The sequence below is a fragment of the Centruroides vittatus genome, unplaced genomic scaffold (genome assembly GCF_030686945.1).
Source record: "Centruroides vittatus isolate TY-2023 unplaced genomic scaffold, ASM3068694v2 contig_2104, whole genome shotgun sequence".
Classification (NCBI taxonomy): domain Eukaryota; kingdom Metazoa; phylum Arthropoda; class Arachnida; order Scorpiones; family Buthidae; genus Centruroides; species Centruroides vittatus.
In genome coordinates, this window is record NW_027121305.1 from 1,190,464 (window position 1) to 1,206,736 (window position 16,273).

The following is a 16,273-nucleotide window of genomic DNA, read 5'->3' on the forward strand; positions in this document are numbered from 1 at the left end:
CAGAAAATCATTTATTTGCAATTGGTTAGCTGTTGGGTTAAGCGTATTCTAATCTAACCATCAGTAATCTGGCACCCTACATGTCACAATGATGCCAGATTAATGATGGTCAACTTGTACTTTAATCCTGCAAAGATATAATAATTAAATAAACGTTTTTACTTTATTTGACAGGTCAGTCTCCTGTTATGTATAAAATGAATATAGAACTCAAATTCTTTATTTGGACTGAAATTTGAAAAAATTGTATACGTATAAATTCCCACTATCATTCGTCTGTTGTCTTTCCTTCCTCAATCTCAAGAATGGTGATAAAAGATAGATGAAAGTTGAAAGCAGAAGTGGAAAGCTTAGGAACAGGAAGCCCTGATTAACTGTATATAAACTTCCGGTCTAGACTACAAGTTACGAATTCAATTCAAAATTTTTCCCCGAATGGAGTTACATAGATGACCGGCATGACATTGTTGTTATCAGGAAGCGTATAATTTACAGGGGCAAGACATGACTAATATGAGAACATATACAGTAAATTAAATAAATTAAGTGTATGATTAAAAATTGAAACATAGCATTATGACGATGTCACAATAAACAATTGCTTATTGAAAATAAAACAATATTTGAAAATTTCCAAACAAAATGAAATGAGTTTATAATTTATGAAAATATGATTAAAATAGAATATTATACGAGGGTCATTCTAAAAGTAAAGAACGTTTGTCTCTCTAGATATTTTTGTTTAAGATAATGAAACAAAACTTATTTTACAACATACATGATACCTATTTTTCTGCGTAGTCGCCATACAAACTTAAACATTTGTCATAGCGTATCACCAGCTTTTCTACGCCTTTTGCACACTCAGTTACCGCCAAGTTCTTGAACCAGTCATTAACGGCCTCTTTCAGTTTGTTGTCACTTCCATAGTGTTTCCCAGTCGAAAAAGTCTTCAATTTGGAAAAAAGATGGTAATCACTCGGAGCCAAGTCTGGGCTACAAGGAAAATGTTCAAAAACTTCCATTTAAACTGCAGAAGCAAGTTCTTCATCAACGCAGCAGCATGCAGATGCATCTTGCTTCTGCAGTTTAAATGGAAGTTTTTGAACATTTTCCTTGTAGCCCGGACTTGGCTCCGAGTGATTACCATCTTTTTTCCAAATTGAAGACTTTTTCGACTGGGAAACACTATGGAAGTGACAACAAGCTGAAAGAGGCCGTTAATGACTGGTTCAAGAACTTGGTGGTAACTGAGTGTGCAAAAGGCGTAGAAAAGCTGGTGATACGCTATGACAAATGTTTAAGTTTGTATGGCGACTACGCAGAAAAATAGGTATCATGTGTGTTGTAAAATAAGTTTTGTTTCATTATCTTAAACAAAAATATCTAGAGAGACAAACGTTCTTTACTTTTAGAATGACCCTCGTACTATTTGTTAAAATTAAAAAATATATTCGTTAAGTAAAATGTGTTTAAATGTATTGAAGTACAAGAAATCCGCAATAGTTCAAAATTCAAGGGACAAAATAATCACTACTTCAAATTATTGAGTTTCAAACAATCCAAGATTTACAATTTCTGAACAGTATGTAAAATGCCATGTAACTGATGTAATTTATTAAGCAAATGGAATTCAGCTACAAAACTATCTATTTTCGTTAATTAAAAAGTAATAATAGTTATATAAATAAACTGCAGGTAAACAGCATATGTCCGGTGAGAACCTCACAGGTCACCAGATCAGTTTTATAAAAGGTAAAGCAAATTCCTCAAAATGTAGCCCAAATTATTTTTAAAGTGGCCCAAACTAGTAAGATGCCCAAATGTAGTAGCATAGATCTCTTCAAATATCTCAATCTGGTACTTGTAGCCCAATCTTGCGATCCTAAAATCCCCAAGCTGTATTTTATGAGAAAAGAGAAAAAAGGGGTATTCTGTGAATGAGGTGACACCTGAAAATGTGTTACTGTAAAAACAAAACCATGTTGACCGGATTAGAGTCGTTGTTTTATAGTATGGAGGCACTTCGATCTAAACAAGTGAGTTAACATACGCATATCACAGTTCAGAATTTTCAAATTTCGAACTAACCAAATTCCTTAACATGTAAATTTCTATACCCCCAGCAAGAACAAATAGTACAGTTATGAAGTGAAGGAATTTTGAATTGTCCAAGTTTAAATTAATGAGGATTTCCTGTATAATGTTTTGGAATCTTTGGAATTAATAAAATCTTTGGTTAATTTATACTTAAAAATTTCACAGTTCAGCATAAATTAAGAACTTTTTGCTTGACAAAGAAAGAACACCCAAGCCTACTCCTTAAACAAAACTCTCAAGAACAAGATAGGATAGACACAGATTAGATGGTAATCAGATCAAAATAGTAGTAGAAAGAGAAGGTAAAACATGGTTTGAGATTAAAAAAAGGAAGAATTATAGTGGCAGAGAAGGTTTGTGAATGTTATCTCAAACTCACACCTTAGATAAGAGCAAGAATGTACAGATTTTTTTGCTGTTCTAAAATACAGCTTTCCTTTTATTAATGTTACCTATATCCAGTTTGTTTTTAAAATTTTTATTTCTCATAGTACACTCAAACCTGTTCTTGTGCGATTTTTTATTTGTACGATTTGTTTTGTGCGGTATATGAATTTCAATCAAATTAGTATACCGCACAAAACAAATCACACAAAAACAAGTTTGAGTGTAAGTGCAGAAGCAGAAGTATGTAAAGCAGGGATGGCAAACCATTTTGAGTCTACACACCATATAGTAATCATAATTATCTTTAAAAATGTTTACGAGTCCTAAAGTTTTAAACTTTGAAAAATGATATTTAAAGAAATGAAATGAGTAGACTTTAATTAAAATAAATGTAAAGGATCTGATGGGAAAATGGATGATCAGATGGCAAACAGAAGAAATGACTGAAAAAACAGGCGATAAACCAAAATTGTATGATATGTTGAGTGCCATGGCTTCTCCCAACATGCCGTAGGTTTGCCAATCCTGGTTTAAAGCAACATTTGAATATATGAATATGTGAGAAAAAAAAAAAAAATATATAATAAATGTTAACAGGTTAATTTGACAAAGCTTATAATCAAAATTTTTAATTCTTAATTAAGACATAAGTACCTGTAAGTAAGATCTTAATATACTTCCTCTTTCTGCCTCATGGATACCTTGAACTATATGTATAAGAACTCTAACAGTATTTAATGCAATATCTTCACTATTGGTAAAAACTAAAAGCTGGATAAGCTGATTGAGGACAGTTGGCAGAAAATTAATTATTATAGTCATATCTACAGCATGTAGAGCCTAAAAAAAAAAAAAAAAGAAAAAGTGATTCGTAAAATATTTAAAATAAGATTTTAGAATTGAAATAATAAGTAATTAAATTTATTAAAATAAATTATTCTTAAGATATATTGTTTCGTAAAATTAAAATTTATTAGAAAACCATTAAATTATGTAATGTTTGCAATATTTTTTGATTATATATTATCTGTATTCAATGTTTAATTTCAGGTAGATAACAATACAGAGTTTGTGTACAATGTATTTTACATTATATTTACCAGACATTATAATTATAAACAAAACACTAGATGGCATTCGTGCATCTAAGCCATCATGCTGTAAAAATATAACAAACATGGATACTATTGAGGTTCTTACTTTGTTATCTCCTGCAGTTATCACATTAAAAAGTAAATAGATGATAACTAGAAGCAAGATTGCAAACATACATATTGAAGCAAAAAGAATATGGCCGACAAACAAGCCCGATCTTATTTGGATTTGTGTAACATAACGATGCAATGATGTCAATAAAGAATCAAATGTGATTGGTTCCACAATTTTATAAAATAAACTTCTAATGTAAAAACTTATACTGGTACATTATGTATAAAGTTATAACAAATGTTTTTAAAATGTAAAATACATTGTGTGCAGGCTCTATAACATTTGTTAGGAAGCTGAATCTGTCCTAAAACAGAATGAAAATGTTCCTTTTTGGTAAATTTAAACAGTTAGCTACCTGAAATTAAACATTGAATACAGATACTAAATAAAAAGTAAATACAGAACATGGCCGGCGTTATTCACATTTAATAAATATAAAATATAAATACGACTTTACAAAGTTAGAACTTTATCTTGTCTTTACTTCCGCTGTCCATGTTCTGTATTTACTTTTTATTTAGAAATGTGATATTTTAACTGTGGCAATAACACCAGAGGACGCTTTTTACCTGTTTTACATTCTTTTACGGAAGCAGTAGCTTCAAAAGAAAGGTCGTCTCCGAGAGACTGTGAATTCTAAAGGACTGCTGATGGTGTGAATGGCGGAAGTAAAGACAAGACAAAGTTCTAACTTTGTAAAGTCATATTTATATTTTATATTTATTACAGATAATACTGTTGAGCCAAAAATGCATTAGAGGTTAATTTATAGTCACTTATTTGATAATGACTTCCAAAAATAAAATAAAGTTGTAAAAGCAGAGATTATTGTTGTATTTAGTTTTATTTTATAATTTGCAGGGTTTCTGCCATATACCTATACACATGGCAATACCTACATTATGAATCTCTATTCATGAGCAAGCATCAAAAATGGGGGAAGGTTGCTGAAACTTTATTGCAAAATTTATTCTTTTGGAAAGTGTAATTATGAATTTATGTATTCAATATAATAATATGTTTTAGACTTTAAAGTAAAGTTCTTTTCTTATGACAATACAAGTTTACAAAAATTGAGAAAGTTAGCAATTATATGCAATTATTTTGAAAAATTATATGATTTATAATATTCATTTTTCATAGTAATAACAAAACTAAAAATTAACCAGCTCCATCCAGTATAAATAAATAACAATTAATTTGTGCCAGAAAAATTAACTACACAATGTTGTCATCACATTATTATTCAAACAACCATTTCCAATCAAAGTATGTGATTTATCTTCCATGAAAGGCCACAACATGGTGATTTAATAATGCTGCAAAGCTTTCCACAAAAATAAAATTATAATATTTTATAAAACAAAATGACAAACAAAAATGAAACTAAACTTTTCAATTTTGTTTTCAATACTCCCAAACTGCGAGTGCACTTTCTGGAATACACAAGAAACACGCAAAGAAACTTACTTCCCGTGGTATAATGTATATTTCAGACAGCCCAGTGCATAGGACATCACCCTGACTTTGTTTTATAGCTTTTATTTAATTTCATTATTTAGTAATTTAACTCATCTACAAAGACTTACTTATATTAAGACTTGTTATCAAGGAAAAAGATCTAATATAAGCATGTCTTTGTGACAAGTTAAATTATTGCATTTACATAAAGGACAAGAAGTTGACTAATATAATTTCATTTTTATTGATTAAGCTATAAGCTATGATTTGTTACTTATAGTACAAGTGTCTGATGCATGTATTTCTTTCTACAAAACCAAAACCTTTGATTACAAGTTTCTAATTCACTAGGTGAGACTTGCTTCAAACTGCACCTAAATTTTAGTCATGAAAAGGAAAACTACTAATGTAGAAAAAATTTAGAAGTGGTGAAACAAATAGTAAAATTTTTTGAATTTCTACAGGAATCACTGAATTCGGGCTAAAAAATTTAAAACATATTGGGTTGTTCGGAAAGTTTGTAGCGATTTTTGATAGCCGACAGTTGAGACACCGATTGACGCAAAAATGATTAGAATTGTACAAACCAATGAATATTACGATAAATGACCTTGAGATGCGTCCGTTACAAAAAAACCGTTACAATTATTCAAATAGCATTTAATTTGTCTCATTGCAAAAATGGATGCGAACAACGTGCATTATCAACACTTGTTTCTTTTCTTTTTTCGTAAACGCAAAAATGCTGTACAAACAGCAAAAAAGATATGTGATGTTTATGATGGGAATGCTGTTTCAGAATCAACTGTTCGGAAGTGGTTTGCAAAATTTAAAACGGGTAATTTCAGCCTTGAAGATGCTCCTCGCTCAGGAAGACCTCCTGTTATTGAAGAGGACCAGATCAAAGCATTATTGGATGAAAACCCTCATTACACAACTCGAGAGATTGCAGACATAGTGAAGTCTCAAACAGTACTGTATTTCAACATCTAAAGAAGCTCGGATACGTGAATCGTTATGACATTTGGATACCTCACGACTTAACGGAAAAAAACTTACTGGATCGCATCTCCATTTGTGATTCTCTTGAAAGACAAAATGAAAATGACCCTTTTCTGAAGCGTTTAGTGACAGGTGATGAAAAGTGGATCGTTTATAACAACATCAGCCGAAAACGATCGTGGGGTAAGAAAAATGAATCACCATTAAAAACTCCAAAGGCCGGTCTTCATCCAAAGAAGGTCATGCTCACTGTCTGGTGGGACTGGAAAGGAATCCTGTTCTACGAGCTGCTTCCACAGAATCAAACAATTGATTCTGATAAGTATTGTCCCCAATTGGATAAGCTGAACGTGGCAATTAAAGAAAAACGTCCGGAACTGGCCAATAGAAAAGGCATTGTGTTTCACCAAGATAATGCCAGACCTCACGCGTCTTTACGAACATGCCAAAAATTATTGGAACTAGGCTGGGATGTTTTACCCCATCCCCCTTACTCACCCGACCTTGCCCCGTCAGACTACCATTTATTCCGTTCTCTGCAAAATTCCCTTCATGATAAAAACCTTGATAGTTTGGAAGCTTGCAAAAACCACGTGGATCAGTTTTTCACGGGAAAAACTAGAAAGTTCTACGAAGAGGATATCATGAAGCTCCCCCACAGATGGCAACACGTCATTAAAAACAATGGCGCATACATAATGGAATAAAAGTGTATTTTTAGTTTTAAAACAATTTCTTTTATTTCTCTTAAAAATCGCTACGAACTTTCCGAACAACCCAATTCTTCTTAAGATTACATATCTACAATAATTTGTGTTACTATAAAATCAAAAATATAAAACTGTAATTTATAACTTATTACTGTATATAAGGCGAACGAGTTTTGCTTATACATAATCAAGTTTTAATTGTAAAATTTAAATAAATACATTTAAAATAAATAACTATGGAGTCAACTAAAACCACTGTTTGACACAATGCATCCAAGTGATCTTTTAGTAATACAAAGACTGACAATCTGCAAAAATTTTCATAAACAATATAAAAACGTTTCATTGAATAATAAATTTAAATTTATTAAATTAATCAATATTATATAAAAGTGGGAAAAAAACATTATTCTTACTTTTAAAGATGTATTTATTTCAGTATTAGGAGCAGGTATTTTTGCTTCCAAAAGCTTTTGACACAGCATAAAGAAGTTATGTAAATGTTGATCCTATTAAATTAAATAAACGAATATATATATATTAAATTTAACTAATTTCTATTATTTTATTTTAAATAAAAAATCACGATCCAAATTTATCAATTTATTATTAAATCATGAAATAACATTTTTGTTTTAGAAAGTATAAAAACATTAACTTATATATGTACAGAGATTTTGATTATTATTGAAATCGTTTCACTTTAAAATGATTTATGTATAAACAGTAAAGAGAATCAAAGATGTCAAGTCTTTAGAAAACAAAAGATTTATGCAATTGAATCACTTAAATATGTTATCTAAAAAACTTCAAACAAACATTACTAGGGAAAATTTAATAGATAAATGATACTCTCTTTGTATGTCAGGAATTATCATAGAGATGCATGATTTGCCATACATTATGTGATAAAAGAACTTATAACTTTGCACTGGATAAAGTTTCTTCTGTGATCCATATCAAAGTATTGATGATAATGCTATACTGCAAATTGCATTCACTTTCTTTCATATATTCAATTGCATAAAAACATACTGCAATTATCAAGTTTCAGTTTAATTCAGTTAAAAAAGAAATGGCTTTTGTATTTCCGTTTCGCTTTAAAAATATTAAGTGTTTTCGGCTGTGTGACTTATCCTATATATTTATAAAAATAAATAAAATAAAATGTGAACAAATATGTGTTTATATATTAAAAGACACCTTTCAGACTTTTACTGGCACCAGTCTTTCATTAAAACAATTGTTTTCGGCCACTTTTAGGAGCAAGCATCGGGTTTAACAGATACAATTTGAACATTTAATGGTGCCGGTGAGGATGTGAAAGGTGTCTTTTAAAGTAGACCGGTTCTGGCTTCTTATTAGTGTGTGTTTATATCTGGCAGTAAATAGTTTTATAGTTGTTACTATTGTAACTATTAATTATTTATATTTTTCACGCACACAATTAAATTCACAGTAGTTATCATAAAATTGTTACCTTACAATAAACAGTAGAAATTAACTTCAGATCGACTTTGAAAAGTTCTTTCCCATTTTCGACCCAACGAATTTCAGGTCCACTAAACTGTAAAAGATATCCTTATAGAGATTTCATCCAATATTTAATATTACATTTCAATTAAGTATTATTATTATTATTATTTTTATTTTTTACTTCAAAATTTCATTAATCAATTACAAATATATCATACTCCTTTTCCCAAGCCTAATGGTTGAAATGATAAATACCCAGGAGGTAAATGAGATGATACTGGTAATACATGTTCAGATATATTTAACCTAGAAATAAAAAATTTAGTTTAATATCAATAAAATGCAATTTAAATAAAATCTAGTGTCTAATAAATATATGATTTATCTAGCAATGAAGAAAAATGTAAAAATTTTCAGAAACTAGCCATAAAAATTTAAACGTGCTTTTTGAAGTGTGTCCGTCTGACTACTTGCTACAGAAATTAAGAGAGAACTATCTAAATAAATCTAAAAAAAAATAATTTTTTATGAAATGCCAACAACAATCTAAGCTGGAACTTCTCCAGTATAAGATGATGCTAGACATATATTACACACTTTTCCAGTAACTAAATTTAATCAAAACAATGTTTTCGGCCTCCTTAAAAAGCCTTTGTAAGGTTACAGAAGAAAATTTAAACAGAAATTATAGAATCTCTGTTTAAATTTCAAGCAAGCTGTAAATGTTTGTTTTTATTAGATTTAGTTGCTGGAAAAGTAAGGTATGTGTCTAGGGTCTTCTTATCCTGATGGTGTGGTTTAAAAACTGCTAAAATGTCATCTCTGGAACCAAAATCAGGAATAATGCTTTTTTTGCTTAACAACAAAACAGAACTTGCAAACATCTTTTCCTTTACACCACACTGGTTGTTATAAGAGAGATGATTTTATACCACATGTTCCCTTCATGTAATCCAATGCGCCCTTTTGATTTAATAGACTACAGTTCTTATTCAGCCTAGCTCCATCATGCTGATTAACAAACCTCAATGATAAACATTAACTTTTGATGGCTCGCAATGAAGAAGTCTTACTTTCCTACGGACAACTGTATAATGTTCGAAAACACGAGTTCATATAATCTTTTCATTTATATCTTTAATGAAAAGACACACAAGTGTATACTGAGATGTTCACTAACAACATTAATCATTCCTAATTACGTATGAGTATCTTTTGAAAATCTCTGACTATGCACTAATAAAAAAACAGAACTATTTAGTTGATTCCTATGTGCCTTTGTTAACTACTAGAAAATCATATTAAAAGTTTTATTATCCTAAGCAAGGCATGTATTACTGCTAGCAATAAATTATAGTTTTATTTATATCCTTCTACTAGAATATAAACAGAAAAGAATGTTATATCTTTGTGTTTTCAGTTTTTGTATATTAGTATTATGCTACAGTAAACATCACTTTTATGGGAAACAAATGTACTCCTAACTCTAAAAGTTTGGGGTCTCTAAACAGATTATAAATTGATGTTCTATTTCTAAAAATAAAATTTGAATTAAATGAGCAATCATTTATTGTGACATCATCACAATGCTAGGCTGTAATTTTTAATCATATTTTTAATTTATTTAATTTAAAATATATGCTCTCCACCTCAAATTAGTGGCTTGCCCTATACAACATACTTTTCCTTTAACAACAGAGTTGTGCCAGTCATCTATTAACTGCTTTCAGAACAAGTTTTGAATTGAAATAATGTGACTTTTGGTTCGTATTGGAAGTTCATATATAGTAAATTGGGGCCTCCAGACAGTAGATGAACAACAATGGGAATTTATAAGTTACAATTTTTTCAAACTGCAGCCCAATAATACCAAAGAAAGATAGGCAACAAAAAAATATAGCAAATCATCAACCATACTAAAAAATTTAGTTGTATTAATGAGAAGTTATGAACTGGGACCTATTGTATTTCAAATTTTGTCAAATATAACTACCTTCTTAAATTAGTAGTACTAGCATTTTTTTTTTAAATTAGATATTGTGTGTTATTTTTACCTATAACAGCTTAACTTTTAATTTTGTAAAATAGAAAAAATAAAGTTTAATAAATTAAGCAGATATAAAAAATTTGACAACAATTAGACTGGAATTTGCAAAATTGCAAACTCTAATCTCAACTATTGAGAATTAGACTTTTATCCATTAATATTAACAGAGCACGAAACCTTTTTAACAATACGAATTTTTTTACCTGCCCTTTAAAAGTAAAGGCAACCAGGAATAACCGATTATAGTCTCAATTGGACCTTCTTTCTTCTTTGCAGCTTTTGGTAGATGACAACTAACATGATAAAATGTAAACAACAAATGATGTTTATCTTGAAGATATAGAGGAAGACGAATTTTCACCTTAAAATAAAAAGTAAATTAAAAAACATATATATATATAATTAATATCAGAGTTTATCATAAACAACAAGTAATTAATTGATGAAAACGATTATTTAAATTGTCAAATAACTAAACCAGATGATCTGCTGAATTATCTGGCTATAATAAGGCTAAGTTAATAATTAGATATGAAGGAATTTACCTAGAGGTAGGCAGTTACTTCATACCTAATTATTAACTTAACCTTATTATAGCCTGATAATTTGGCAGATTGTCTGGTTTTAATTAAAGTAATCAAGTTAGTGGAGTTGTTTATATATATTGTCAAGTATCTAATAATGTGTATCTGAAACACATTCTATGATAATGATTACTTTTACAGTGTATATCTGATAATATTATTGTATAAGCTATTAATCATTCTTGTTGATAGTTTTCCATTAAAATATATATAGTTGTTATCAATCATAACAACCTATATATACGTATTAAATAACAAAGTCAATTATCAAATATAAAAATAGACTGCTGTATGTAATTACGTATTTTCTAAGAAAATGAAAATCAACTTCCTGACACAGAAAGCTAAAACTGTGTGAAAAAAGGGTTTAAAATTGATCTAACTCTAAAATATAAAATTACAAAGAGACCAATATAAACTGACAGCAATCAGAAACCTGACTGGCATGTATCAGATGGCCAGCTTATAATTGGCAATCAGCCCACAGACCTTACATGGCAAACTTTGACCTCGAATATCGTGGCTCGCAGACTGAATTTCAAAATTCTGGCTTATGTTAGGCCATTGGCTTTGATGAGTTTTACATATTTGCAAAAAAATCATATTTGGTGATCATGCAAATGCTTTATACTTTAATCACAGACAAAACACTTTCTGGCTTATGAACAGCTCTGTTTACACTCTACTCAATCATAGATATTGTTATCAGCTATTTAAAACATTATCAGAATTAATATGTTCCAAAATATTCAACTTAATAATAATTACAACATTAATAACAATAATTAAAAGATCCTCAAGTTAATACAGTTTTCAATTGTTTTAGCATGTTCTTTTAAAATATCACAATAAAAACCAGAATTTCCTCTAATTGTAATCTCATTCCACTTAATGTTATCAGTCAGTTATTGTTATTAGTACAGGCAAGTCTCAAAGTGATTACAATAAGCAGACTCTACTATATATTCATCAAATTTATCATAATAAATTATATGTAGATTCAACATTTGAATGCAATTTATTTAATTATAATGGAGTTCAATAATAAATAAGATTTGCAATTAACTAAGAACAAAGATTTAATATTATATAAATAAGTTCAATCCTTAAGCAACAAGTTTAATTTAATTTTGACTAGAATGTTGAAAAATGTAAACATGTAACCAACTTTCACAACAATTGTTTGCTTAATTTATTAGAAAACATTTGTAAGTACTATTATATACTATATGATATTTTTAAAATAGAAATAAAGAGAACCAGGGGTATGCAGAGTTATGGCGAATAATAATAGATTCAATATAAAGCTGGAGTACATTGGCTCCACCGAAAACTCATTATGTAAGATGCTGATGGAACATCAATTTGATATAAAACATGGTAAACACATCACTGCCTTGTTTGTACATGCCTTTGAGAATAATGTACAGGTAGACTTCGACAATGCCACCCTAATCACAAGATCCCAGTGTGCTGACTACTCAGAACATTACAGAAATTGAAGATTTACAATGCTAAAATCAAAGGCAGCTGCATAAAATTACAAGAAGGAAAAAATCTTTTGTACACCTGGCAACATTTCTTACAATAAGCCTGCATCATCCAATATTTGTTAACGATGGTGCATTTCAGTTACTAATTTATTGTCATGTTTTTATATTTTTCAATATATTTATTTTGTTTGTACAAAATAAAGAAATAATTTTTAACGATACAATAGCCTCGATTATTATTATAAAAATTTTCGTTAGGCTTAAAATCGACAAAAATTCAACACAAAGCGACACGCAACGGAGAAAAATTTTAACATTGGACAGGTTAATATATTTTTTCATACATAATCGGTTATCCAAACAAATCACTTATCCGAATAACCCCAGTCCCCAATTCATTTGGATAAACGACTCTCTACTGTATATTTAATTATGTTAATAAAAAACACTATTTACAAAAATATAGGAAGATTATCAAATCAGAAATAAACAGTAATTATTACAGCCATTTAACACACACAAGTTTTAAGAGCAGTAAATAAAATTTCCTATTTGTAATAATTTATGTTTAATTTCACATTTTAAGTTTAGAAATTCTTACCTCTTCATAAAAATCTGGACAAGTGCTGTGATGTGTCACGGCAGTGAACGCACAACTTACTAATGGTAATTCTCCAGGACGACCGTATATACACTAAAGTTAATCATTTAAAATTGTTAGTAGATTTAGATAATTTAACATTCTGTAAGTAAATTTTAAATTATGAATGAAAATACCTGAAGAGGTTGAGCTCCACTTTCATCACTATCTCTTACTTCAACAGAACAAGCAATATTTCTAGCCTATTAACAAATTTTCAAGATAATAAGAAGTAAAATTTTATAAACTCACTAAGCAAAATAGCTCAATCTTAAATAACTTACTTTTGTGAATAATTTTTGGTTGTCATATTTTAAATTCTTTGGGAAAATGTACAAATGATTTATGTAAGAATTAAATAAAGCACTTTCTTTAGGCACGTCGGTAAGATACTCCTGCAATTCCAAAGTCAGTTCCGATTCTGGAGGTATCGGAAATGGCAAAACTGGTACCAATGAGGTAGTTAATGTATCTAAAAGTATAATTTTATATTAAATTATATAAATATAAATAAATATATACATACACATACATATATACACATATAATGTGTGCGAGTATGTGTGCGCATATGCGCATATTATCCTCCAGAGTAAAATTACATACAACCATTTGTATATATTTATAGATATTGCATTCCACTTATAATCTAAAAGTTTTTAAATAACAAATCATCAGTATACTATTAAAATAGTAAATTAGACTTATTCAAAACTATGCTAATTATTTATTGTATAAGAAATTAAAAAAACAGTGAGCTTCAGAAGAAGAAGCAACTGAGGCTTTCTACAATGAACACCAAGAAACACTGCATCAGACACCAACAAAAGATGTTGTCTATGTCATTGGTGATTTCAACGCAAAAGTAGGTGAAATGGAAGAATCATGCATTATAGGAAAATTTGGTGTTAAAGAACGAAACAAGTCAGGTGAATGACTGATTCAGTTCTGCCAAGAACAGCAGATGACCATCGCTGCCTTGGCTGTTCAAACCATGTATTCATCATATACATGGTTTGAACAGCCAAGGCAGCGATTGCGTACATGGACTTCTCCCAATGGAAATGGAAAGATGCTTAAGTCAAATTAAATGCAAATGGAAAGATGCTTAAGTCAAATTAAATAACAAAAATTTATTAATATAATATTATATTGCATCTGTAAACCTTTTTAACCCTTTTCCGGCCAATATTACCGCCCCCTTGTTTACGTTTATTTTGTAAAACGGCCAAGGGCAGTATAGGTCAGTCAAGGTCAGTCAGGCAATATTCATTTAAAAATTCACCAAAAATCAAATTATTATTATATTGGTATGAAAAAAAATCACGTATATTTATTAATATCTTTCATTTTAAATACGATATTTTCAATAATTTTTATTAGAGAAATTTATGAGAAAAAAAAAATAATATATTATAACTGACATTCAAACTTGAGAATTTGTTACTTTTTGTCAAAATTAACATTGTCCGGTTACTTCATTCTTATTGGCACTGAGCCAGAACGATGTAGAATATTGTTTTGTACAATTCGATATAACACTTATGCACGTACGTTTATTTGTTGTGAAATTATCGCGCATTATATCATACATTTGCTTAAAATCAAAACTTTATTCTGCTATCAACTAATATAATAAACTAATATACTTTATTCACTTCATATCGAACGAGATTATATACTCTTGTAATAAACATATGATTACCAGTAGCAATGGATGTAACATTTTCTGATATATTCGACTAAAATATAAATTAAAAATTAAAAAAATATATAAAATATCAGAACTAAAGGGTTACAACTTGAATATTTATAACACATTGACGTATTATAGCTGAATAAACTTATTATAGTAATATTATTGCATGAATATGCTAAAAATGAAATTAAAAAATTATCAGGAAATGAAAACTTAAGAAAAAAAACATTAATTAAAATTTTTTAAGTCAACAAAACACCACTTGGACAAAAATATGTGAAACGGACAATAAACAACATGTTGCCGTCAAATGCTGACATCTGTTGTCGATAAATTCTATAAAAGTTGATTTTTAACAGGGTAACGATGAATCGTACCCTGGCCGATTCGCTTAAGAATTAGGGTTATGACAGAATGGTATTCTAACCGGGAAAGGGTTAAGCTAGAAATATATTTAAGAAAGTAGAAAAAAGCTTTGTTCTGGGGGTTAGAAATGGATTAATCCATTTTATATTGTTTCTTATGGAAAAATTTGTTTTGGTTTTAGAACAAATTGGTTTTCGAACAACTTTTAGGAATGAATTGTGTTTGAGAACCGAGGTTTGACCGTATTATTATTTTTGATATAGATTACAAATTGTAAGCATTTACTGTAAACACAACATTTAGAAATTTATACAAAAAATTTTTAATTTAAAGAAGACAAGTGTCAAATTTTCTTTTGTTAACTACCTTAAAAATAATAAACAAATATTTAGTCACATCTAATTACAATATAATATTTTTTCTAATTCTTTTATATCTTCACATAAGAAATGTCAGATCTAAAAGGATTTACTATAAAATAATAACAATAATACATACATTTTTGTTAAATGTTTGTAATTTATTCACAATACACTTTCCTACACTTCCAGTATGCAAGTATTTATAACACGAATGTTGTCGGCTCGATTCAGAATTCTGCTTCAGAATATAATTGCTGTTTTGGAACATTGGCCAAAGCTGTTTCTCTTCTGTAAACAGCAATTATAACCCAAAACAGGCCCGTGAATGAGGCCAAAAACGTTTGTGATTATAAGTACTGAATGTGGAAGTGTATGAAAGGTGTACTGTGAATAAATAACCAGTTCCAGCTTCGTAATCTTATATAAATTTTTGAAAGCACGAGAACGATTATCTTACTTGATATTAAATCAGTCTGAGCTCGCATTGAAATCCTAATAGTACCAGGGATAATTGTGAGATGTTTCAATTTATCTGGCCTATAAAATAAATTATTATTATTAAATAGATGTTAAATTCAGACTAACATTTCTTTTTATAGATTGAAAATTTTTCTTTAAAGATTGGTTGCATTATTATGTTTATAGCATAGTATATTAAAAATTATATTGATATTTGAGAGAATTAACATAAAATATTAAATGATCAAGCATTCAATTAACATTAATACATACAAAGT

At 29.2% G+C, this 16,273-nt stretch overlaps 1 protein-coding gene across 3 annotated transcripts in view; it reads right to left on the reverse strand.

Moving 5' to 3' along the window:
- Ziz (dedicator of cytokinesis protein Ziz) overlaps positions 1 to 16,273 on the reverse strand; it is a 90,750-nt gene that overhangs the window by 26,146 nt on the left and 48,331 nt on the right. For all 3 annotated transcript variants that reach the window (XM_067265135.1, XM_067265134.1, XM_067265133.1), the window contains 9 exons: positions 15,994 to 16,073; positions 13,394 to 13,581; positions 13,247 to 13,312; positions 13,071 to 13,163; positions 10,596 to 10,753; positions 8,564 to 8,651; positions 8,350 to 8,436; positions 7,286 to 7,378; positions 3,142 to 3,327 (listed from right to left, as the gene is read on the reverse strand). In XM_067265135.1, the coding sequence (XP_067121236.1) occupies positions 3,142 to 3,327; positions 7,286 to 7,378; positions 8,350 to 8,436; positions 8,564 to 8,651; positions 10,596 to 10,753; positions 13,071 to 13,163; positions 13,247 to 13,312; positions 13,394 to 13,581; positions 15,994 to 16,073 (1,039 nt within the window). The remainder of the gene's footprint in view (positions 1 to 3,141; positions 3,328 to 7,285; positions 7,379 to 8,349; positions 8,437 to 8,563; positions 8,652 to 10,595; positions 10,754 to 13,070; positions 13,164 to 13,246; positions 13,313 to 13,393; positions 13,582 to 15,993; positions 16,074 to 16,273) is intronic.